This window comes from Odontomachus brunneus, unplaced genomic scaffold (genome assembly GCF_010583005.1).
Source record: "Odontomachus brunneus isolate Ranch 3 - 2012 unplaced genomic scaffold, Obru_v1 Obru_scaffold_149, whole genome shotgun sequence".
In the NCBI taxonomy this organism is placed as follows: Eukaryota; Metazoa; Arthropoda; class Insecta; order Hymenoptera; family Formicidae; genus Odontomachus; species Odontomachus brunneus.
The window spans coordinates 325,603-351,282 of record NW_022639599.1 but is presented as its reverse complement, the minus strand read 5'-3'; the positions used below and the strand labels follow the sequence as shown (position 1 = coordinate 351,282).

Genomic DNA, 25,680 nt, shown 5'->3' with positions numbered 1-25,680 from the left:
AGAGAGAGAGAGAGAGAGAGAGAGAGAGAGAGAGAGAGAGAGAGAGAGCGAGAAACGGGATATATAGATATAGAGAATAAGAGACGTATAGCAGGTGGAATCCGTGGCGGCTTTATGGCCGACATAAACGACGTAATGTGGAAACCACCTTCGAATGGGGAAGGTTATGTAGGTCGTACATAACACTCGGACGCACAAATCACGTAAATCCAGGCCGGCCGAAATGCGCCGGCGATAAATATGATTTGCAACCCGAGTTGCGCGATGGGTATAAATAAAAAAGAAATAGAAAGAACGGTGGGGAAGGCGCGTCACGCGCGGCAATGAATAAATCCGCTGGCTGATCCAAATCGTGCCGGGATTGATTGTAATGGTGCGGGAACGTGATTATTCGTATGGTAGTCCAACGAGCTCGTAAGCTCTGCGTGAGCCTCACTTCATTCATTCGTCAATCGTTGGATTTTCAGCGCTCATCCGACGAAGAAGATGGTGGTAAAGAGACTGGTCAAGGACGGTCGACTGGAGATGACCACAGGCGGCTGGGTGATGACCGACGAGGCTACTTCCCACATCTACGCGATGTTGGACCAACTCATTGAGGGTGAGTACTTCAAGTCTAACTGTATAATTTGTTAGTGGGGAGTGAGAATGATTTCGTGTATTTGAGGATGAGAGAGAAAGAGAGAGAGAGAGAGAGAGAACGAACAAGGAACAATTTTTCCCCTTGTATTCTTGCCATGAGACCTTATCTGGTCTAGTATGTCAGTGATATCTGTATTTTTATGCGAATTGACTTGATATATTTTGAATGTTTTTCGATATCCACACTTTAAATATTTATTTCAAGTATATCCACGAAGATATACTTGATATCTCAAGTATATCCACGAGAGTTAAACACTTCTAGTAGAACAAAATAGAGAAGAATTATGGAACACAAAAAAGCAGAAGAGAAATTCTGCGCGACGTGTCGTGACAGTATCAGCGCGAAAATCACCGAAAACATACGAAGGTACGTGCGTCGAACCCTTCGAACTATCGATCGAAGTGCGCGGCGAGGGGGTATCCGTGAAAACGACGGCGGGAAAGCGCGTCGACGAAGCGCGAGGAAAGGCCGCCGTAGTGGCGAAAGGAAACTCTCTTCCTTCCTCCGTCGTAAAAATCAGCTGGCGCTTTAAAACACTCTATCGACAGGCAAAAGGACGTCGAGATTCCGGTGACTGGCCAGGTAGGAGGTAGGTCGGCAGGATATCCCTGTCGTTTGCTAGCCAAGCGTCGGCCGGCAGGAAGCAATAAGGATCCCCGATGCGCGCGGAAGGAAGAAGATTCGAGTGGATGGGAAGGATTTCTCGTCCCGCCACGCGGACGAGGGGGTGGTGGAGACTGGAGGAAGAAGAGAAGGAAGAGACGGAAGAGTAATAAGGCGACGGGTGCAAGCGGGTTTCTCCGAGGAAAATTGCTCTCTGCTACGTCGTCTCCTTCGTCCTCACGGAGAGTCGTCTGATTACGACCTTCCTTGCCTGCTTCTCTCTCTCTCTCTCTGTCTCCTTCCCCCTGCCTCCCCTTCTTCCCTCCCTCCCCCCTCCCTCGGCCGCAATGAAGGGAAAAGGATCCTCCTCGTTTTGCCGGTTTAATGTTACCACGAAAGATTTTACCGCCCTGGTGAAATTTCAGTCGGCGTTGATTACCTTTCCGCGGCTGCTCTGCCGTGCTGTATCGCCCGGATATCATCGCGCACCACGGCCTACTCCACGTTCTCCATCACCCCTTTCCCTCGTCTCATCCCTTTCCACCCATCCACATCCCTGTGCCCGCAGACACGAACGAGGAAGGAAGATAGGGTAATAACTATTATCGCACGTATGTCGCGCGCACACCCGACTGCGGCTCCGAATGCAACGCCGCGTCAGGTACGTAATCAAATACGCGAGGACGCGGTTCCTCGGCAACTTTCGTCGGCTGGGCGCGAAATAATGCCTAAATATAAATGAACGGCGAAAATATGAGGAACGCGGCGTCGCGGCGATGAGTTCATCGCGAAGCGACGAATTCCCACCGCAAAGCAGGCTCGAAAGCTGCGTTTAATCGTCGTTTCCTGCGCGCGTCACCGTACGTTTCGCGAAACAACGTCGACAGCGTAATTCTCGCCGTTCTTCCTACGTACCGCGAGTGCACGGTGTCGCGTTGCCTGGCGTGTGCGCGCGCGCACGCTTGACGTTGCACCCTTCTGGCCCACCCCGACGACGCGAAAGACCCCAACAACATATCCAGCATCCAGCTATGGTCTCGTACGCGATCATTAACGGTGGGAGGCACGACAAAACGTACAGCGTGTTATGACCCGTCCTCGCGCGGTTTCCACGCGCGAAACGTACAAGTGACACGAGGGCCCTCGTCCTGGAGTGGCCGCCCGCCACCCGCGCCCGAATAATGCACTCGCTCCTGTTCGCGTTTTGCTCGCAGCCGCGCGCGTTGGTACATATAATCGCCCGCGGATCTAACAGCTTGTTTTTGCGCGCCGGTGTATTCATTGCCGGGCGCAAAAACGAAATCCTCCCCATTGTTGCACGAGCGAGCGGGCGCGCGCGCGAACATACGACGACGACGACGACGACGAAGTGTGACGGTGTGTTGCTCGGCCGTATGTTTAATGTATATCCATGCGTGTTTCGCGCTCTAGTGTGAACGTGAGCTCCGTCGTAAATAACAATTTCTCTCCTCTCGTAACGCGGATATTTCTATTTACCTCTCTGTAGACGCGCGCGACACGCGCGCGCGCGCGGATCTATTTTTTCATAGAAAAAGTTTGTATTTACCGTTGTTGTTCTAGCTTTTAGAGGAATGAGAGAGGCGTCGTAATACTTTTAAAATGCTGTTTCCCGATGTTTTCTGCTCGTATTTGCGAGATGCATTCTGCGCGCGTTCCGCGGAAATAAATGTCCTAATAGAACGAATATGACAAAAATGATCGTACGAGTGCGGGACCGAGGATGAGAGGATTCATCGGGGAAAAACGTGTCACGTTATGTTGCGTCGCGTCGCGCGCGACGATCGATTCGCCCGGTTTCAGCCGTGTCCTAATGAAATCTTGATCGCGGATTTGCGGATGTAACACGACACATGGAACACACGGCGCGCACTGAAAGCGCCGCCCAATATTTTGCCGGACCGCTTCCGTTGTGCGGTCGCGCTGTTATTTGTAAGAGGGACTGTCGAATCGAGCCTGGGATGAGTGGTGAACGAGTGGAGCACGATATAATGCAACGTTCAATAGCGCGGCGCGACGCGGGGCGTCGAGGAGGGCGAGAGGAGGGAAGAGGAGAGGGGAGAGAAGGGCGTGGAGGGAGACGCGGATTACTTTATGGCGATTTCGCGGCGAAATACGATTTTGCGGCGGTCGCATTAAATTGAAATAATGCCGCCACGGTGTATTAACTCCTAATTATTAGGCTGCTGAATATGTATGCGCGACGTGTTCGCGCCTAGAACACGCCAAATTGCCAAGTTCGGCGCGAACCGTTAACGATCGCCGTATTCGCCTCGCTCGGATATCCGATATGTATTTTCGGCTGCATTACAAGCGGGTTCGCTGCATCGACAAATATCCGACGCGGATTTTCGCGTAGTACCGGCACGGGAGAGCGCGACCCGGTCCCTAGGCTTGTAAACACGCTTAACATACGAAAGTCCGACGCGTAATCGCCGATTTGTCGCGCATGGACGACCGTCCGCGCCGGCATTAATCGCCGAAAACGCGGCGAGCAATCGGCGGATTAGCGTAAACGTCATCGACGGAAGCGAGAGACGCAAACGCTTGGCGAGGATTTCCCCTCTCTCGTAGTAGCGATAGGCGACACGAAGTGCGTGTCGCTCCTAACTTCGTTGCTCCTCCCGGTGACGGTGATGTTCGACAATTTCGCGAGAATCTTCGTTTTAACGTCGTCAATGTCACAATAGACAGAGTTGAATCCCTGCATCATAGAGAATTCGTTTTCGAGAATTACCGAAACAATAGCGAACTTACCAGTTTCAATCTGCGCGATGTCGGATGTAATTAGGTGCGTTCAAGAACTCATAAAGAATGTACGTTCAGGCACGAAACGTGCTCTCTCGATGAAATTTTATATTTCTACAAAAAAAAGAGAAGATACTTGATCTCTCTTTTTCTTTTTGATATAATAATCAATTTTTGATAATAAGGATTGTTAATAATCAGCTAAAACTGTCCGGCGTTGCCTAGCTTATTACAAAATATCATGGAGATGAAATCAGGAATAGATAGAGTAAGGTGGGGTATCCATGTGTTACACAACCTATATTTTCTGTAGAGAATAACTATGCAAAATTTGATCCAGATCGGTCAAAGAGTTTAGGAGTGCATAGAGAACAGACAGACATTCTATTTTATATACACACACACAAACACATACACACACACACACACACACACACACACACACATATATATATATATATAGATTAAGATGTTATTAATAATTAGAGTCCAACGACATCATCTTATACAAAACAGATAAGTGTTCAGGGTTAATCTGATCAAGAGCATGGAATGAATTTCCAGTCTGTCAAAAAATTTTTAAAGAAATCTTATGATATGACATTTTTAATATTTTTTTAGCTTATTTATTTATTTCGATTATTTTTTAAAAATCTGTCAAAAATATATACTCCATAATTCGCGTGATAATAATGAAAAGAGATCCGTATACGTGCTATCCTTCATATACCGTTATCCTTAGAACGATGTATCGTAAGAGGCAGCACGATAGATCGCCATTCGCAACTCTGTAGCTCGATTGGAACAAATGTCCCGTTTCATAAAGCATCTTCGAGACGTTCGGTACTTCCCCACGCGCCACCGGTGTCGTATTAAATCCCGGCTCTCGCCTTCTTCTTTCTCGTCAGGGAAATTAATTTCGCGCGAACGTTCAGGCGCGTCACGACGAGACAGCGGCCTACCTTAGACACGGCTCCCGTTCCTCCGCTCGTGTTTCACGGCGCGCGAACAAAGGAACGATCTTTTAATAAACGACCGAGTATTAAACGTAATCCGGCGTGCCACGAGCGGCGATAATATCGGCGAAGCGAGGCTAGACGAGGTGAGGCGAGACGAGGCGAGGCAAAACGAGAGACCCGAGGCTGACCCTCTCTCCCTTTAAACCGCGCCTTTCTCACGCCGATCATCGACGACGCTCCCTCGAGATACGCGCTCCTGAGAATCCACTGCAAATATCGCTGGATAAAAGCGTTTTACGGCTACGTCGTATCGCGACGGCTTTAAATTCCATCCCGGCTCGCATCCGCGTCTATCGAGGGAGAGGGAGGGAAAGAGAGAGAGAGAGAGAGTGGCTCGGTCCATCGTGCGATGTAGCGCGCGTAAACACGCGCACTTGTGTACATATGTACGTTGGGGCACGCACACATACGTGGACACGCGGACGGAAAAGCGTACTAAAGCACCCCGGGAAGTGCGATCGAAGAAAAGTAGCCGCGCGATATTACGCTATCGAGATCTCCTCTCTGATGGTGGAGCACTCCCGGTGAGTGTCCTCGGCGAAATGCGCCGTTCATCCTTCGGACATCGCGATTACACCTGTCGGGGCTGGTTGGGCGCGCTTCCGCTAATTTCCGCGACAAGCGATACTGATCATTGCAATTGTATCCCTCTTCCCCGTGCACTGAATAATGATAAGTCAACGATTCGGTACCCAGAATGGCAGCCCAGAGTGGCGTTCAATAAATCTCGAAAAAACGGTAACCGTGACAGCGGCGAGATTGACAGGAATTGATTTTTGTCGTCGACGAAACGACTCTCTTTCCCTCTCCCATCTCTCTGTATCTCTCTCTTTCGCTCTCTCTCTCTCTCTCTCTCTCTCTCTCTCTCGCTTTCTCTCTCGCTCTCTCTCTCTTCGCGAAGGCAGAACGGTCGTCTAATGGCTCGTCGAGCGCTTCGGGACTCGCGTACAGCCGGTGTCATTTGCATCGAAATGGCGCGACACTATGTGCAATATCCCGCGTCCTGTTTTCCCGAATTCAAATCCGCCAATTTCCGAACGGGCGTCCTCCGGTGCGGCGCGTCGCGCTGCGCCACGCCATGCCACGCCGCGCCACGCCGCGCTACGCCGCGCCGCGTCGCGTCGCGTCGCGCCGTATCGCGAACGTACGTACGAAGTTTGCACGGCCGGTTATTATTACAGCGCGCGCGCGCGCGCGGCTATTGTTACGCGGCACGAAATAGTTATGGTTATGGCTTTCGACGGGCACTCCGAGACGACCGACGCTTTGACTGAGCTAGTTACAGCCGTTTTCGTCGGCGTCGAGTCGTCGACCATCTTGCCTCGCCTCGCCTCGTAACCGCCCTCGGAGCACTCGCGAAATTTCCGCCGTTAAAAAGATAGAGCCTTATTTCCGCCGCTTAAGTATACCGTAATAAACGCGTTCGCGTAAGTGGAGCGGCTATTCTTACAACGGAGCGCGCGAGTCGCGCTCTCAGACAACGCAGGTCACGGGAAAGATTGCATCCGCATTGAGGTGACGCCACGGCTTTAATAATTTACCTCGAGGAAATTGTAATTTGCGCCTCGCACACAGAGAGTCACTTGACGTCGGATGTTGCGAAACCGTGAAAAGGTATCGCAGCATCGTGAAATCCCGCCAGAGAAGAATCGCTCTGAATTGTACTGAACAATCCGGAGTTTGTTAAGGACGATTGTGTTGCGGCGAAGCGGATCGTGTGTGTCTATGGCGTATTTCTTAGTGCTTCACTGCGGCGAATATTCCGCCGCATTTTTCCGTCCGTGACAAAAGTTTCTCCACGTTGGAGAACCTGCGTTGTTCCATATCGTCGCGATGCAAAATTGAACGAACGAAAACAAACGATATATTCTCCTGTCCGCTATATTACATAACCATTTCTCTGTTAAGCTACCAGCTCCAACACAAAAATGTTTCATGAAATGTTCATAGCATCGCCAGACATCTATCCATATCGATAAATGTTCAATGAACGTCTAATGAATGTCCATATATTATACCCATGATCCCGACTAGGAATTGTCATCAGGTATACCTGAAATGTATAAGGTCCTAACTAGGGGTTCGCAAGGTTATCCTTACTATGGTAAACCTAGTTATGTACTGATAAAAATTGAGTAAAGAAGACCTTTGCAAGGTTATAATAATTAGGTATATATTAGGACCTTAATGTATTATCCTAATATATTATTTCATAATGTTTTATTGATCAAGTCCTTTTTAGGATCTTATTTATTTTACCTATTATGACTTGCATTATCAGTTTTTAATATCTTTTGTAACAAACTTATATATAGATACTTAGATTTGACTAATAAATTTTTATAAATTTTTTCATAAAAATATTTTATTAATTTTTTAAATTTCAAGTATTATAAAAAGTGTTGAAATATAAATTCACATATATTTTATATAAAATTTTTAAATATTCAGCAAAAAATATGAGTATAATAATAAAAATATAAAAATATGATATTTTGCAATATTTCAACAATATTTGAGAAGCATTAAAAATTATATTATTGATAATATTAATGAAAAATTTTTTATTATGTAATAATAAAATAAATTATTATTAAATTTTATTATATTAATACATATGTATTACTCATATTGTATTACAATATACAATAATTATATATATTTTTCTTATTATTTATATGTAAAATTAAAATGCGTTTAAGCAATTTTGCGTAAACTCTGAACAAAAATTCTTTTATTTTATAATATTCTGTATTATATAGAGTCTGACGCAAGTTGTATCTATAACAAAAAATGCATAAAAACATTAAGCTGAAAGGAATGGTCGAAGTCATTTTGCAAATAACCACATAAACTTTAGAGATATTAAATAAAATAGATAGGCGAATGAACGCGCGTATTTGCTAAGTACGTTATAATATACTCTGAACACTCGTTATAATATACACTGTAAATATACATTTTATAAGCATAAATTGTAAGAACATTGTTGGAGTCGTTGGAATCACCGCGTGCCGCTCGATCATGAAGTTAAGCAACGCAGTCAGGATGGATGGGGATGACGTGCATATACCGCTTCGGATTTGAAATTATTTGACAAATCTTTCGGTTCCTAGCCGTTATAAGACATAATAATGATAATTTTAATAGTAATAAGAAAATTAGGAATTAGTTTTTTTTATGAAAGCTACGCGGAAAACTTTTAAGCGGACATTTTTACATTATATCAAGGTTTGTGCAACGTTGATTCAATGTTTCTCAATGTTATTGCAATATTGACATTGTTGCAATTCAACATTTTCTTAACATTGATTTAACATTATTGTGCTTTATGGGAAAACGTGAAAGGGATTCAATAGTATAGCCTGATGAAGACATTATAATGAATCTGATTAAGGTCCTCATAACGACGCAGCGTTACATGATTTTTCAGGACCCGACAATATAACCTTAATTGGTCCCGACATCCAGTTATGGTCAACCCGATTAGGACCATGGGGTAAATTTCTAATCGGGATAGGTATCTAAGTCGGGATAGGGACTAAATGAATCATAAATATTCAACAAAAATCCATATTATATGTGTCTATCTATGTACAATCGAGAACTCTTATAGATAATTCTTACGGATATCAAATAAACGTCAGTTGAAGATGCAGCGAATTATTTAGGGATATAATATAATTATCGAGGATACAATAATACATAACTTATACAGATACATAATTTCTTAAAGTATAATATAAAAATATTACATATTGTTATAATACAAATACAAGATAGATACATTTCGAAGGGGACTGGATTCTTTTTGTGCCGGCAGCGCCAGTTTAAGAGAGGTCACAACCGAGTACTCACTCTCACGCAATAAGCTCGCGAGTAAGTGCATTGTTACGATTTCGACGTAACGCCCTCGATTTTACACGGACAGAAGGTAGTGCGATAAAGAATAGAGGTAAGGAACGTCGGCGAGAAAGAGAGAGAGAGATTTACGTAAAAGTTGTATAAGAGAAATAGAGACCGCGCGAGGCGCTACGTAAAAGGGTAATGTTTCGCCGCCGCATGGCGCGAGTGCGCTACGCGAGTGCACACGGGCGAAGACAACGACACGGGCGGATCTGCGAAAACGTTGGGGAAAAGGGTAGCGGACGCGCGCTCCGGTGCAGGGATCTGTGAGCGAAGTGACGCGCGCGGCTCGAAAGAGAAGAGCGATGATAATAGGCGGAAAACGAAGGGCGGCGTTTCCAGAAAGGGTGATTACCTAAGTGGAAAAAGTGGAGAGACGTGCGTTACACGCGGCGAGGAAAACGACGCACGCCTGGAGGATCACAGGAGAGAGCGAGAGGGAAAGAGAAAGATGAAAGGAGATAGGGTGAGTGGCGGGGCGAAGAGGGAGAAGGGGGTGGGAGAGTGAGAATGAAAGAGGGAAGGAGAGCGAAAAGTAGGCTAACGAGATCCTGCGGTGGCGCGAAGACAATGGCACCCCCTCGGCCCACCTCTTTCTTCCTGTCGCTCGTTCAACTTTTTTTTCCTCCCGACGCCTTCTCTGCCCTCCCTTCTGAGCAGGGCGAAGCGAAGAGGGAGTCAAGGAAAGAGGGTCGACGAACATCGCCGTCGGGCGTAATTAGATCCTCGATCGCGGTCGCGTTTCGCGCACAACGATCACGGTAGATCCGCGACGACATGTTAGATCCCAGCGAAACGGGGGATGTGTTGGCAACTTAGCGAAGTGCGGGATTGTGCCGTTATAATATATTCCATAAGTGGAACGTAACGTTTGACACAGTTTGATCGTTCAAGTTGGAAACCCCTTGCACCTTATACACACGTGTACACACACGCGCAAACACGATGGCGCCGAGGAAAGTGCGCTTCTTTCCTCCGCTTCTCGCCTGTCCGGCGGCGTCCCGAAGCTGCACTTCTCCTTACGCTTGATTAAATCCGATCGAGCCGTCGAGCGTGATCGGGGCAGGGACAAGTTTGCACAGCCATGCGAGTCGCGCCCGCGCGCTGCCGCTGGTGGATGTTGCCATGGGACTTGGCGCGCCAAGTATTCGCTCGAAAATTGCCGGTGAGAGTCTTATTTCGAGGTCGAGAGGAGTTGCGCGCGAAGCGTTTCCGCGGCGGGATCAGCCGGAGAGTGGAGGAGGAGACGAGACAATCCCGCGAGAGATCGGACGACGCATTCGATTGCGAACTTGCGCCCGAAACACGATGCTCCCGGAAATTCGAGAGAGAACTTGGGGCGTACCCAGGGTGTCCCAGAGCGAACCGGTGAATTCGTAACGACAGGATCTTCGGGCGACTTCGAGTGAATCGCGTCCTTTCCAACTGTTTAGGTGTAATTACTCTAGAGAGAGAAGGAGGAAAGAAAGGGGGAGAGAGAGAGAAAGAAGAAAGCGAGGATATGAAATGTGTCACATGTCAACGCGATTAATTCGTCGTTTAATGAGCAGCTCAAAATTACCAACAGCAGTGTATTTTTACGTATTGTACTTAGTGAAAAATGTTCTTGTAAAGTTTTGCAGAATTCTGTAAGATTTTAACCCGAACGAATATTTGATCGCTCACACTGTGACAGGAAAAATATCTAAAAAAATAAAAAAATATTTATTCAATGGGTACCAATAGCACATATTTACTTATATATTAATATACATTTTTTTGCATCAAAAAGAAAACATTTCTTTCAAATGAAAAAAATATTTTCCTAAAACCACTATTTTCCACGGAAGCGATTGATTATTCTATTTAAGCAAAACAACAACTAACAATTTAAATTTAGATATGCGTGTTATGAGTGTATCCAGCGAATAAATATTTATTTTTCAAATATTTCTTCTCTCAGTAGCAGCAACTTTCGCAAAAGGTCCGGGAAAATTTCGAAATAGCGGAGATTTGTTCGCGGATTTTTTGTTGCGCCACGATAACTCGGTCTTTTCTGTATCTCTGAAGAGAAATGGGTCCAAAAATGTTGACGTTCAACAAAGCTATGGTAGTTTAAAGTCGCCCGGACCTGACAGATCCAGACTGCGCTGTACACGCGCCGAAAAATATGATTGCAATTTCGCAATTTACGCCGATTTGCGACGCGACGTGGAAAAGTCGGCACATTCGGACTCTATCCGCTGCTCCTTTCTGCGACAAAGCGATCGTGATTCCGCCGAATTTCCGCGACGGGAAAGTCGGCCGGAAATTGACCGAGGTAGTCCGCGGTGAACTCGTAGGGAGAAGGCGTGGTTATAATTCGGGACACTCTGTACGTTAAACGCGGCATCGATTTTCCGCTCGTTTTTATCGGGCCAAGCGCGCGGCATTATGAACGGGCCTCCGCGTGGAATTATGCATTCGGCCGCAACTGCATCCCGCAACAAATCGGGACGTCACGCACGGTGAACAGATCGGCATAATTTACGAGCCCGAATGCGAGCGCATCTCATTCCGATCGCACCTGTTCGATCAATGGCCGACTGATATACGGCTCCGGCCGGCCTGATTCGACGTAAGGACAATGGAGCGATCGTATCATAATGGAGGGGAATTTGCGATGGAAATCGCCGCTGCCTTCCCCTCCCTCCCCCCTTCTCCTTCCCCATCACTATGAATCATAAACACGACAAATTAATTATCCGCCTGTCTGTCGCGTTTCCAATCGGAATATCGCAGTCGCGCACTTTTCGGACCTCTTATTACCACAATTGTGCCAAGCGTATATTTGATTTATTTAACCCTCTACTGCCCACTACGGCTCTGGAGTCACAAGCCAGTTTCATTATTATTTATCTCCAATATAAATATTGTTCCTATCTTGAATAATGTGACGTGAAATCTGACAATATGGCTGTCTTTTTTAGTATATTGGCAGCGATAATAACTGCCCAACGCGTGATCTCAGAGTTAACTTTGGGAAAATAAAAAATTAAAAAAGTAAAATTTCACCTTGTATGTGTTGAGTACTTTAGTTTCAAACATCCTATGTGCATGAAACAAATTTTAAACATGAAATTAATTTAGGCAGTAAAAGGTTAAACATATACGTCCGTGCGAAATACTCGTTTCCGCAGGTGATAATGTGACATACAGTACCCTCCATAATTTTGGAAACACAGATAAAAATAAAGATATTAAAATGGATATTTTATTATAATTCTGTTCCGCGCTTACTTTTACAAGATCGGCATTTGTCATTTGATAGAGCGAAGTTTCAAGTTTAAGAATCCACTTTCTGCGTATTGCTGTGCAATGAAGTTTAATGGTGTCATGAGGAACCGAAGTCAAAATGTTCAATTTTATTTCAGTAATACGGAAACACAAAATTGTAGAGAAATTTGTTCATAAAGTAAATTGTACAGAAAACTTTAATTTTTTACACGAAAAAAACTAAAAATTTGCTCAGATTTTTTCCTGTGTTCGTGGCATTTCTCAAATTGAGAAGAAAATTTTCCATTTTGTCCATTTCGTTTTCATAAAGACCAAATTAGACTAGCGATTGGCGATTGAAGATTGGAACTTGACCAATTGGAACAAAGCAAGCCAAAGCTGAAACTCGTTGATTCGTCAAAATGTAATCTTCAATCGTCAATCGTCAATCACTAGTGTAATTTGGCCTTTATGAAAACAAAATGGACAAAATGGAAAACTTTCTTTTCAATTTGAAACATGCCACAAACACAAGAAAAAATCTGACGAAATTTTAATTTCTTTTATGTAAAAGATTGAAGTTTTCTATACAATTTACTTTGTGAAAAAATTTCTCTACAATTTTGTGTTTTCGTATTACTAAGGGTTAAAGTAAAATTAAACATTTTGACTTCGGTTGCTCATTAAACTTTATTGCACAGCAATACAGAAAGTGAATTCTTAAACTTGAAACTTCGCTCTATCAAATGACATAAATGCCGATCTTGTAAAGGTAAACAGAAAACAGAAACGCGAAACAGAATTATAATAAAATATCCATTTTAATATCCTTATTTTTATCTGTGTTTCCAAACTTATAGAAGGTACTGTAGGTGCAAGCAGAAAAATGCAAAATTTGCTGGTCTCGTCACTGTATTCGTAAATGCAGTTCTTATCCAATCTAAATATTCAAGCAGCGATTTAGAAGCAACGCGTGCCAAGTCAACTCGCTGCAAACAGGCATTAACTCCTTACAGGGAAAAATTGGCGAAATCGTATCTGATGTTTCAAAATATTTGCTCGCACGAAAGCATGTAAAGATAAGATTTAATCTGACAATATTTTGTTTATATTTCTCATTTATTTCTCATCTTTTTTACCGTTAGACGTCGTTCAATAATAACGAAGAGATTGATTATAATTTCTCGACAATTCTCCCCCAATATTCGTGTATCTATATTCTGCGTCTGCTTCTTATGAAACTGCTAAATAAAACTTGTATTAAAACTATTAGACATTCTCTATCGCTAAGAATTAATTTGATTAATTTAAGCCGATAAGAACCGCGCAAGGACGATGATAGTTGGAAAATTATTCGCTACCAGCATTTTTGCGCGGCTCTCATTGGCTCGAGTTGATTCTTAGCGCTTGTTATAATTATCATAATTGTTGTATTTTTATTTCTCGTAGCTGCACTTCTTTCTCAGGATCACCGTATCTCCGTTTTACCGCGATTCTTTTCCGTGGGAAATCGACGAAAACCGATGATCGGGTCGCGGCGAGGTGGAAAACGTTTCGCCGCGAGTTCGAAACTCGCGTACTCGACACGAAAACGTGCGGTGGCCCGGAACGATGTTGCGATGTCGGTACTCGCGGAGATCGAGATAACCGCGGGCCATTCCCTCCGGCTCACCTGTAACACGCGGGAGGAACGATAATAACCGGAAGCGCATCGAGACGAGTCCATTACCGGGCCATCGCGAAATCCCTCGGTCGTTTTCGTTCGGCGACGTGCCGGCAGTGAAAATTAGCTGCAATTAACCAGCCCGCACAGCGCCAATGCACGGGGTGGCTCGTAAATATCATTCGCCGGCTGAAAGCTGTCATATTCGTCGCTCTCATGGCGCAAGCGGGTCCGTCTCGATCTCGCCAATAGATTAAATGTTTAGTATCGAATTGTGGGCGTATTATTCGCACGATATGTTACAATAAATCGTTACAAAATTTAAAGAAACAGAATTGTACAAGGGAATGGGAATTATGGAACGTATGAGAAAGTCTCTCACCGATTTTGTATAAGTTTACATAACATGGATATCCTTTTTTGTTGTACACAGACATGTTTTCTCGGAAATTTTAGATATCTACAAATTGTCGATAAACTGATTGTGAGGAAGAGAGAGTGAAGAAAGAGAGAGGTCGATTTATTCCTCGATTACAAAGTCCTATAATATAATTTTTATTATGAAATTCTTTCTGTGTGTATAATATGTTCAATATTCATCAAAATCGGTGAGAGTCGCTTCCGCGTTTTCCTGTCAGAACGCTTCTTGCACAGAGAAACCTCTGAAACTAAATTAGAAAATACAGAAATGTTTTTCTAAAGTGTCCAAATGACGCCCGCCTCGCACCGAAGGAACATCGAAGGCGGATACAGACGAGGACATTAAATATTACAGCATACCTCTCGATACCGTATCACGGATAATCTTCGGTCGAGATTGGCGTGCCGGCATAAAGCCGTGTATCCCGGATGGGATTTCGGCTTGTTGATGCTAATTAATGGCAATTAACGAGCGGTCCGGCGAACTCCACCGGGGAAAATGTAAGGATCGTACGAGAAACCAACGAGAGTAGCTTCGCTGATTAGAACAGCGAATGAAAGCAACAAGTGGCATACGATGTCTCTCATTATCGGTCGTTTATGGATAGACCTCGTCTCGCCTTCTTCCTCCTCTTCCGCGACCGAATTAAAAATTGCGCAGCCTTTCTTATCACGATACGCCTCGCGATCGCGTCATTAATAATTGAACACGGACAAAAGGATGGGGTTCAAAGTCTCGAGGTTTATCCGGATGGAGGAAGAAGAGGAGGGGAGGGTAAAATTCGAACGTTGATTTACTCCGAGCAGCTGTCCCCCATATCTCACGTGGCATCTTCTCGACGTGCTGCACTCTCCCGCTTCCTCGCACGTCCTATCCTCGAGTACCGGAACGTGACCGTAGCTTTTTCGAAAGTTCGACCTGTTTTCGGTGCAGTTCCGCCCAACTCCTCCCGGCCATTCGTTTGCGAAAATTCGCGACGAGTCGTCGTGCACTCGACACGAAAATGTAGTACGGATTGCTCAATCCAATCTATCGCGAATAAATTGTGCGAGTTTTAAACTCGGGAATTTTCAACTCGCGGGGGGAATCCCAATGTCGTGCAGTGTCGCCGCTTATTCCTCAAAAATTTTCATGTATCGACAGTTATCGCTTATCGTGGCGCGATTATGTCGCTTCGATCCGATTTCGAGAGTGGACTCACAGGTGCGAGAAAACTTGAGGACTGGGTTTATCGTCGACGAAATCTTGCGCCTTGCGCGTGAGATATTTGGAAGGAACTTTCTCTCGAACCACTCGAATAAATGTTCGTTCCTGATTTTAGCTAACAAGTTTGTATCTCAACAGCGAATGCGCTTTTAACTTGAGATAGCCAACTCTTGGCAATGACAGCGAAATAATTGACTTCTAAGCCGAGTTCCGATTAGCCACTGAGATTTCACTTATATTACATGGAGAGAAACTTACGGCAAATATTACTATAGAATTTTGGAACAGATCCACAGTAACCGACTCTCCTTTCGTTTCATACGTGCTGCTTATATGCGAGAAGTTGAAATGTGCTGTTAAAAGGTTTGCTATGTTCCTAGCGAAATTTTCTGTGTACAGTGTAGGCTGTCCTTGCGCTACTAGAAACATAGTGTGGCAAAATTGAAAAAAATTTATATGAAAAAGGAAACTATAATATTCTCTCCGTGTACCAGGTTATTCCTTGTTCTTGTTTCGAACGATACGCTCCGCTTGTGTTCTAAAGCACACTCCTTTTTCCTTTTTCTTTTATCTTTTCTTTTTCTCACGAGAACAAGAAAAACCGATGCAAGTCCTTCCGGAAACATGCCTCCCAATTATCCGACGCGGATCTCGTGAGGATGTCACGGATGCGCGTGCGTTTGCACGCAATCTTTCAGGGATTGCAACGCTCTGCGACTCGTGATAATTCCGTTAATGCACATATGTCGTGCAGCTCTAACGAGTTATAATCAGTCGAGCGCCGGCTGAGTACAGTTTAATGGTTTATTCCCCGCATTAGAGAGGCGCCCTTCTATTCCCTCTTTCTCACCTTGGCTTCCATCTGCGTTCTCTCTCTTTCCCTCTCTCTTCTCTCAGTCATCTAATTCCATATCTCTTCCTAACCCTCTCTCCCTAACCCTCGCACTCTCTTCCTCTCTCTCCCTATTTCTCTCTTTCTCCCTCTTCCACTTCACATCCCCGACCCTCCACAATAATGCGGGCTCCATCGGCGGGATAGTACGACGAACGCGCAATTTGCGGCCGAGCTCTGGCTTTCTCGAATAATTGATGCAATTTCCAGGTTGTGAGCGAGCTGCGAATGACCCCGAGAATTCGGATTTTAGGCAGATTCGCAAGATATTCGGTGTTACCGAGGTGAACGTTAATTCCTACGGTCTTTCAATCACGAATCATGCCTGTTTCTCTTATTTTTTTTTTCAAATTAAATTTTATTTTATTCCACTTTATCATTAAACATAGATACTATTTTTTATTAACACACGATCATCTATTTCGCGAGCATTTCAACAGAATCGAACCGCGTAGATGCACTACGTCCAAGAGAAACCCGGTTACGCGCGAGGAGGCTATAGAAACCTGACACGGCAACTAAGCAACATCTCCGAGAAATTACCTCTCAGAAACTATTCATCCGCTCGCAGTTTCCTCCTCCTCTTTTTTCTTCTTGTTAACACACGGAACTTCGCGTGACACGTTCCCCGCCGCTGAAACATTCACCTCTCGGTCTCGGTACAAATATTAACGAAATAAGATACACGGCAAGGTGTGTGCGCGTGTAATGCACAGGAGGACTTAGGTAAGCGACGTGTAATCCATTTGATTTACCGACTTAATCCTTCGCGTGCCGCGCAAATATCATCCGCCCGCGGGAGAATCATTTATGAGATTATGCTCACTGCAGAGAGAGCGTATAGCGCGTTCGGACTCTCGCGGGCGATAGTGCAACGCCGATGATAACGCGTGCGCGATAACGGGCCGAACGGCGGTCCGTTGGCATTGCCATTACCGTGAGCAGATAGAACGTGGGATATACCTATCGCCTAACTACCGCTGACTTCGGACTAATTCTATTAACCATCCCCGGTGAGCCTACGAAGCCGCGTTCTCTCCTCGCATTCCTGCGGGATTAATTTCGCGGCTTCGTTGCCACGCTGTGCGCCGCCGCCGCCGCCGCCGCCATCGCCGTCGCCATCGTCGTCGACGCCGACCGTAAGTTTCCGTCTGGTCCTGGCCGAGCATGATCGACGATCCTCCTCCCATTCCTCCTAACCGCGGCGTCGCTAACTTTTTCGACGAGTCCGATGTTTCCCATCCGCTAATGGCGTATCTCTTTAATCGCGTTTGCCCGAACTCTAACTACTTCGCTCCGACTTTAGCAACACTTGTTCGTTCGTTAGTCCCGTTATTTTTATAATTAACCAGCACAACGCGCCCTGCCTCTCCCTCTCTCTTTCTTTCCTGTTCTCTATCTCTCTCAAACTTGCTAAATCCTCGCACTCTCTCATTCTCATCCACTATCATCTCTCACATCTTGCGAATAGATCATTTATTTAACCTCATCATCATTGTAATTACCATCAACGATATCCTCGTTACTATCTATTCTGTTTTTATTTTGCGTACAGACATCGCTGTATATCATATTTATACTATTTTTTATCTTTTGGGGGACGCGTCTCTCTCTATTTCTCTTGTTTTCTCTTTCTATCTACATATCTATCTCTGCAACGCCGCTAATTAGATGTGTTTGTCGCGCGTGATTAAAACGCAAGGTTCGAATAAAAGGACAAACGCGCACGTGAAGCGTGAATTTTGGACGTGCAATCAAATTAAATGCTCGATCCGCGCCGAGTCACAAACCGGTGGACGGACCTTCGCTAATCTTGATAATGTTTTGGCTTTTTACTCAATGATCCGTTAATACATATCGCTCCGTTAATTGACTTCATTGAATTGTTAGTTTATTTGATTACCGATACGTATACACGCTGGACGAAACTGTGTTTTCGGCGTTCGCGTTTCGCCGTCACTAGAGAAAAATCGGAATATTCAGGGCACGGAAACAGCGGATTAATTCGCATTATGAATAATTGATCGCACCGTGCAGAACCGGCTGGATGAACTTTAAAAGGCTTCCCCCGGATGCAAATTAATGCACGCCGTAAAAAAAAGGCAAAAAATAGAAGAGGCCAGTCAGGCCAGACGCGGCTTTTGCGATACGCGTCCATAATTAAGTTGTAGATTGGTTTTAGTAGATTAAACGGGAATAAACTGTAACTAAACTCGTAGCCGAGTTACCGAAGCCTTTTCCATCTCGAGACCGGGGGCTGAAATTCGCCGGACTAAAATTCACGCTGTGCAACTCCAACGGGACGTCCAAAATAGCGAAAAGAGACGTTTAACGTTTCACGTTTGAGCACTCACGATGTCTCTCGCCGACGTGTTTTGGGGTAGCACGAGCGGGAATAATATTATCCGCGATAAATTTAAGGAGCTCCCTTTTATCCTAATAATCATATTAATACTGTTGATTCTTTAATACATGTCACATGAATAATATTTTATTTGTGATTCTTCAGTCACATGGATGATATTTTATTTATGCGAGTATTTTGGTACGGTACTCGACAAAACGCTCGAGACATTCGCCACTTTAACTCTTTGGGTATAAAGCACTTTGGAGCTAATCAATTGCTGATTGAATGACGAAATATTTTGGGCTGTCATAAGTCAGCCAGTGCACGGGAGAAAAAATTCGCTGAATTAGTAGATAATTGAATGCGTTATAGTCGATGGGAACAGAACTTTCGATTCTTAAGGACCTAATTCACTTCTTAAGAAATAGAAATTATGTTTCCTTCAAGCGAAACGCGTTTAATTGTAACATTAATTTGATCAATCTTTTTCTTTCGTGCAAAAGAAATAACTTGTTGAGAAATTGAAAGAAATGTACTAAGACAAATAAAATCTTACACAGTCGAGTATCCTTCCACAAGTAAAATTTAGCACGAGTAATTTGCGTTAGGTTCCAATCAACCAAATGTCTTCATACTATGAAATAAAATTTCTCTCCTTATCGTTGCAGGTATGCAAAAGAACATGAATATATAAGTCCTCATTACAACAATTGACATAATCATTGTTTATATTGAACCAAAGTAATTCATTAATGAGTAATTTATATATGAGCACTCATAATCCACACCGGTGACATTTGTCGGACGCATATACGCGCCCCTAGCATTCCAAAGGCAGCGTTGGGCATCAATTGATGAAAATTCCCTTTGACCTAAATAATCGCCAAATTAATAATCAAAATCAATCAATCGTCATACATGTAGTCGTGAATAATTCAATCGATTGATAAAATTATTAATCAGTGTATAATCAATCAAAGTCTGATTAATAATTAATTTCATCAATGGACAAAATTATTTGTGATTTCATGTATGATCGATTTTGATGATTGATTTGCCGATGATATTTCAGCCAAAGAGAGAACTTGAATCGTTTCACGTCCAACACTGTCCGAAGCTTAAAGGCCATCCAGTTGTAAGAAGGGCCTCTTTCGCAACTTCAGGTCACCAGTGGCTGAAAACGAATCTCGACGTGGTCCCCGAGTCGGGCTGGTCAGTCGATCCGTTCGGCCACGGCAGCACCATACCCTATTTCCTCAAGGCGTCCGGCGCGTCCGGCACGGTGATCCAGAGGATACACTACGCGTGGAAGCAGTGGTTCGCCAAGAAGCAATACGGCGACTTCGTGTGGCGGCAGCCATGGGACCGCACCGGCGCCGCCGACATGCTCACCCACAATCAGCCCTTCGACATCTACAACATCAAGCACTCGTGCGGGCCGCATCCGCACGTGTGCCTGAACTTCGACTTCCGAAAGATACGCGGCGAGTACACCGAGTACTCCGTAAGGGCGGTTGAGATCACGCCCAACAATGTGAAGCAGATGGCCGAGTTGTTGTTGGAGCAGTACGCGAGAACCGGCTCCTTGTTCACTCACAATGTTGTGCTGATGCCCCTCGGCGACGACTTCAGGTTTGTATAACGTACACCTTCGCGAAATGAACTTTAGAACGTTCCTTTCAGACTATTATTTACTAAAGTACAGATCGAGGACTTTGTTGGAATGATTTAAGATTATTAAAATTATTATTTGCTATTTACTCTTTTCGGTCTTATTTTAATATGGAGAGAGAGAGAGAAATAATCCTCTTTATATCATTTTTTTTTAGTTCTTTATCGAAAGTTTCCATTTTGTGCGTTGCGATTTTCTTATTCAGAAGAAATGTAAGCGACAATTTTTCTAATTTTTTATCTTTATGCTTTTTCAGTTTTCATTCCTCTCCCTCTTTATCCTATTTTTTCTGTAAATTTAAATTTATGTGAGATGCTGGTTCTACTGACGGAACGATATCTCGTTCTCCGTCACTGTTTGTGTTTCAGGTACGACCACGCGATCGAGTGGGATCAACAGTATACCAACTACAAGATTCTGATGGACTATATAAACAGTCGCAAGGAGGAGTACAACGCCGAGGTGGTGTTTGGCACGCCCAAGGACTACTTCAACGAGATACAAAAGCGCGTGGAGCAATTCCCGTCGCTGACGGGCGACTTCTTTGTCTACTCCGATATATTCAGCGAGGGTAGACCGGCGTATTGGAGCGGCTACTTCACCACCAGACCCTATATGAAAATCTTGGACCGTGAGCTCGAGGCGAATCTCAGATCCGCCGAGATCCTTTACACGATCGCGCTGAATCTCGCCAAGCAGTCGGGCAAGGATATCAAGCTCTACGAGACGTATTTCGAGAAACTAGTGAAGGCGAGGCGTAATCTGGGCCTCTTCCAGCACCACGACGCGATCACGGGCACCTCCAAGTCCTTCGTCATGAAGGACTACGCTCTGAAACTCTTCGAGTCAATCTCAGACACGACGAGCCTACAGAGTTTCGCTATACAGTCGCTGGCGGCGGTGACGACCAAGTCGAATTCCGTCTACGTGTTGGCCGAGTCGGACAGAGACAGCTACGAGAAGCTACCGAAGAAGATACCGATCGGAGTGAACGGCCACGAAACGCGGAAGATCGTTTTATTCAATCCGCTGGCGCAACCCAGGCAAGAAGTGGTCAGTCTTAAGATCACTTCCTACAAGATCCGAGTCCTGGATCCCCAGAGGAACCCTATCCCTTATCAGATCGCACCGGTGATGAACGCCACGAGCATCACCCACGACGTCTACGTGCTCTTGTTCGTAGCCGAACTAAAGCCCCTGTCGATCGCCACGTATCACCTGCAGCAGATCGACAAGGTGCCGATAGAAGCCGTCTCGACGGTGTACTGCACCCGTTGCGGCAAGGACAACGTGTTCCCCATCAAGTCGATGCAGGTGGGCGACGTGCAGCTGGAGAACCAGCGGATGAAGCTGCTGTTTGACGGACAGACCGGCTTCCTGAAGCGCGTCACCAAGAAGTCCACCGGAAAGATTATGCAGTGCGCGGTGCAGTTCGCGGCGTATCCGTCCGCGCAGTTCCACAGCGGCGCTTATCTCTTCATGCCTGATCCGAATCTGCGGGACACCGACAAGGACGTGTTGGAGGCATACACGCCGCATCAGAAGATCTACATCGTCAGTGGCAGCCTCAGCTCTCGCCTCACCGTCGAATACGGCAAGCTGCTGACGCACCACGTGGCCATTTACCACCACGACGGCGGTCTCGGCGAGGCCATCTACCTCCGCAACATCGTGGACTTCGAGACGCCGCCGAAGAACCGCGAGACCGAGATGTTCATGCGCCTGCAGACGGACATTTCTAACAACGACCCGCCAGAGTTTTACACCGACCTCAACGGTCACCAGATGATCAAGCGCACCAAGATTGAGCGAATCGGCATCGAGGGCAATTACTTTCCCATCACGACTATGGCTTACATCGAGGACAATAGTCATCGGTTAACATTGTTGGTTAATCATTGTCAAGGTGCGGCCAGCTATCAACCCGGCTGGCTGGAGGTCATGCTGGACAGAAGAACTTTGTACGACGACTCCAGGGGAATGGGCGAAGGTCTACTGGACAATCGCAGGACCGTCATCAAGCATTGGCTGCTGCTTGAAGACATAAGCGGTGTGAGGGACGCCTATTCAAAGCCGTCACTTTACGCGAACCACTTGAGCAACGCGCTTAACTACCCGGTCAACATCTTCGTGGTGGACGGCAACGAGCAAGAGGTCACCATGGCGCCCGAGATCCGGCTGTTGAGCCAGAGCTTCCCGTGCGACCTGCACCTGCTCAACCTGCGCACTAATCACGACCAGAAGCTGCCGCATTTCCCGGTCAACAGCGCTCTCATGGTGCTGCACAGGCAAGGCTACAGCTGCTCCGTGGGCATCGACACGGTGCTGAAGCATTGTCCGCTCACCAGTCGACTGTCACCGGGTACCGCGTTCTACAAGCTCGACAACGTCAACGTCACGAAGACGTCGTTAACCGGCACGCGACCAGGCGCTCGACTCAAAGACGGTCTTCAGGAGGTCGGCCTGCAACCGATGCAGGTCGAGACGTACAACGTGAACTTCGTGCTATGATTGTGAGCCCGTTGTTCGGCTGGCCTGCCTTGCCGCGTGTGATGAACGATTTACGGAAGCTTCGAGAGTGTGTGTCCGCCTTTTCCGAACGACACTGCCGATACGATCATACTAAGTATACTACCTCTTAGACTTTTCGCGATAACCCGCGACCTGCTTGGTGGCGGCGGAGGACTCAGTGTGTTCATGAACGCGCGCGGCATTTCTCGTGGTATAAAACGACGTAGAGGATGAGAACAAGAGAGAAAGAGAGAGAAAGAGAGAGAGAGACAGAGGGCGAAAGGGATACGTTATAGTAAATATTGAAATGGGTAATAATTAATCTTCTCGGGACAATTAAAGTATGAAATAATTGACCCTTCCGACTGGGTCGATTGAGACGAATTCTTTCGTGCTAGAAAGAGCTTTACAAATTTTTCATCAATGTTTAATTACACAATTGTACATAGAGGAGGAGTTTTCCCATCGGTCTCTCACGATTCCGAGCATGGTGGTGTATCATATTGGCCTAGTGATCGATTCTATGTGCACTTTATTTCCCATCCCGCTCCCCCTTGACACCTAGTTTCTAAGTAGATTCTCTTCCACTAAACGCGCTTCTAATTTTCATAGACAATACTGGAAGCGGGAGTTTTATAACAGCATGAGCATTTGTAAATTTTTGAGCTACAACTACGAGTTTGGCGAGTTCGCATCGAACAAACAAATTGACTCGGAAACTTTTCACGCTGATTCCACTCCTGATTTCCACGCTGAGTCGAGGAGTTAGTTTATAGCCGAATTTCACTCTGGACGGGGATTTCGCGTCGCGTCGCGATTACGTTCTGCGAGAAAGTTTTACGGATCGACGGAGAGAGGACGGGTGTAAATACTTGAACCGACACGGCGCAGTTGATGACGACAAACATTCAATTTGCGTGCGCCATATTGTACATATTGCTCCTTGTATTACAATGTATCCTTGTGTTTGAATTTATTACGACGAGAATGAAAAGTGTTTTGACGAGAAAGCGAATAGGGGAGAAACGGAAAGAGAAAGAGTATGCACGTGAATATATAGATATACTTACAAGAAAACATACATGGAAACATGCTTCAGTGATTTTTATAGGCTTTGGATTTGTGTACAATAAGTTGTAAAAATTATAAATGATGTACAAAAAATAAGAGACATGTATTTTTCTTTGGATATTTACACGTCTAGGGATTGGAACAATTGCTCGAAAATGAATATGATAAATTGATTTCGAGCGAATATCTTCGAATCACTGTGAAGTGATCACTGTGGAATAATACTTTTAGTGAACATTTTATGGTATCCTGACGCTCTTCAGAATTGCATGTAAGTTTTTCAAAAATATAAACATGTATCTAAGTTCTCAACATACTCTCGAGAGTTTCATGTGATACTTTTAAAAAATTTATAAACCTATAAAACTTTTGTTTATATAGGCATGCACATGCAAAAAAGCACGTGTCTCTAATTGGAGGTAGTCCAAAGCCCATTAAAATCGATCAGTAATTTTCCATATGTTTCCTTGTCAATGATTTATCCCAAATTTCGCGAATCTGATAACTATGTATAATATAATTCTATGTGTATACATGTATGTATTTACACATAGATATATATACATATATATACATATATGTATATATATGTTTTTGCTGATCTGTACTTTAATTATTTCTTCCATAATGTAGTGCGTTTTCCACAATTTCAAACGCATTTTATTTATTTATACGGTAGATATCATGGAGACACAAAGAGAGAGAAAGAGAGAGAAAGAGAGAAAGAAAGAAAGAAAGAGAGAGAGAAAGACAAACGGACAGATAACGACAGACAGCACTTTTTATTACGCATATAAAATATATATGTATATATTATATTGTACATATCAAATCCTAACTCGCGATCTAAATAACCGACATCGTAGATAATCCTTGTGATAGCGAAGCGATGTAAAGAAAAAATCTTACACGTCTATTTTCATATGTCAAATATTTTGCTATATCGCGGCCCTCTCTCTCTCTCTCTCTCTCTCTCTCTGTTTCTCTCTCTCTCCTTCTCTCTCTTTTTCTCTATTTGCGATAGATAAATCTTAACAGCGAGGTCCGCTTTTTTTAAACAATCCGTAATCGACGCAAGAGTTTATGTAGATCGTTTAAAGAGCGAGACCGAATCTCTTTTCGTGAACGAGGGGAACACGATCCGGAGAGATTCTCTTTGTGTATCGTATGTATGCGATCGATCTGAAAATATAACGAACATGCGGCGACGAATGGCGGGAATGTCTCTCAAAGCTAACGCGGGAGTAGCGAGTCCCGACCGAACGAGGTGAACGAAGGTAATTTGTACTGCGAACCACTTGTAAATAATAAAATACTGCGAGGAAGAGAGGAACGAAACCTACTACTACTACTACTACTACCGCGACGAGACGAGCTCTCTCTCTCAATTCACGCGGGCGTCAATCACCGGACGCTGGCGATTAACGTGATGGTGCGTAATCTGCTTTTCGTTGGCGAAAAGAATTTGCACCTCGTGCTGGAAAACGCCGTGCGAACGGTGCGTCAAAGTGTCGCGCGCTTCCAACGTGTCCCCTGTAACTTTTCTCGATTGCGAGAGTTAACGCAGCGCGCACGAGAAATGTATATCGAGACCACATCCCCGGTGGCGCGATGTTTCCAGCGTTGTTCCATCGAGAGTCCCGAAGTGTGTTTCGCGTCGCGGCTGTATATGACGGTCCTACTTGTATATATTAGATTAATTAATGAAGAATCGCGCAGCTAC

General features: G+C 44.9%; 1 protein-coding gene and 1 long non-coding RNA gene across 6 annotated transcripts in view; one reads left to right on the top strand and one right to left on the bottom strand.

Annotated features, from left to right (window-relative positions):
- LOC116850569 (alpha-mannosidase 2) overlaps window positions 1–25,284 on the top strand; it is a 181,057-nt gene extending 155,773 nt beyond the window's left edge. For all 5 annotated transcript variants that reach the window (XM_032829005.1, XM_032829007.1, XM_032829006.1 and 2 more), the window contains 3 exons: window positions 468–601; window positions 19,867–20,335; window positions 20,744–25,284. In XM_032829005.1, the coding sequence (XP_032684896.1) occupies window positions 468–601; window positions 19,867–20,335; window positions 20,744–22,886 (2,746 nt within the window). In that variant the 3' untranslated portion in view covers window positions 22,887–25,284. The remainder of the gene's footprint in view (window positions 1–467; window positions 602–19,866; window positions 20,336–20,743) is intronic.
- LOC116850580 overlaps window positions 1–25,680 on the bottom strand; it is a 298,594-nt gene that overhangs the window by 150,867 nt on the left and 122,047 nt on the right. The gene's annotated exons all lie outside the window — the stretch shown is intronic.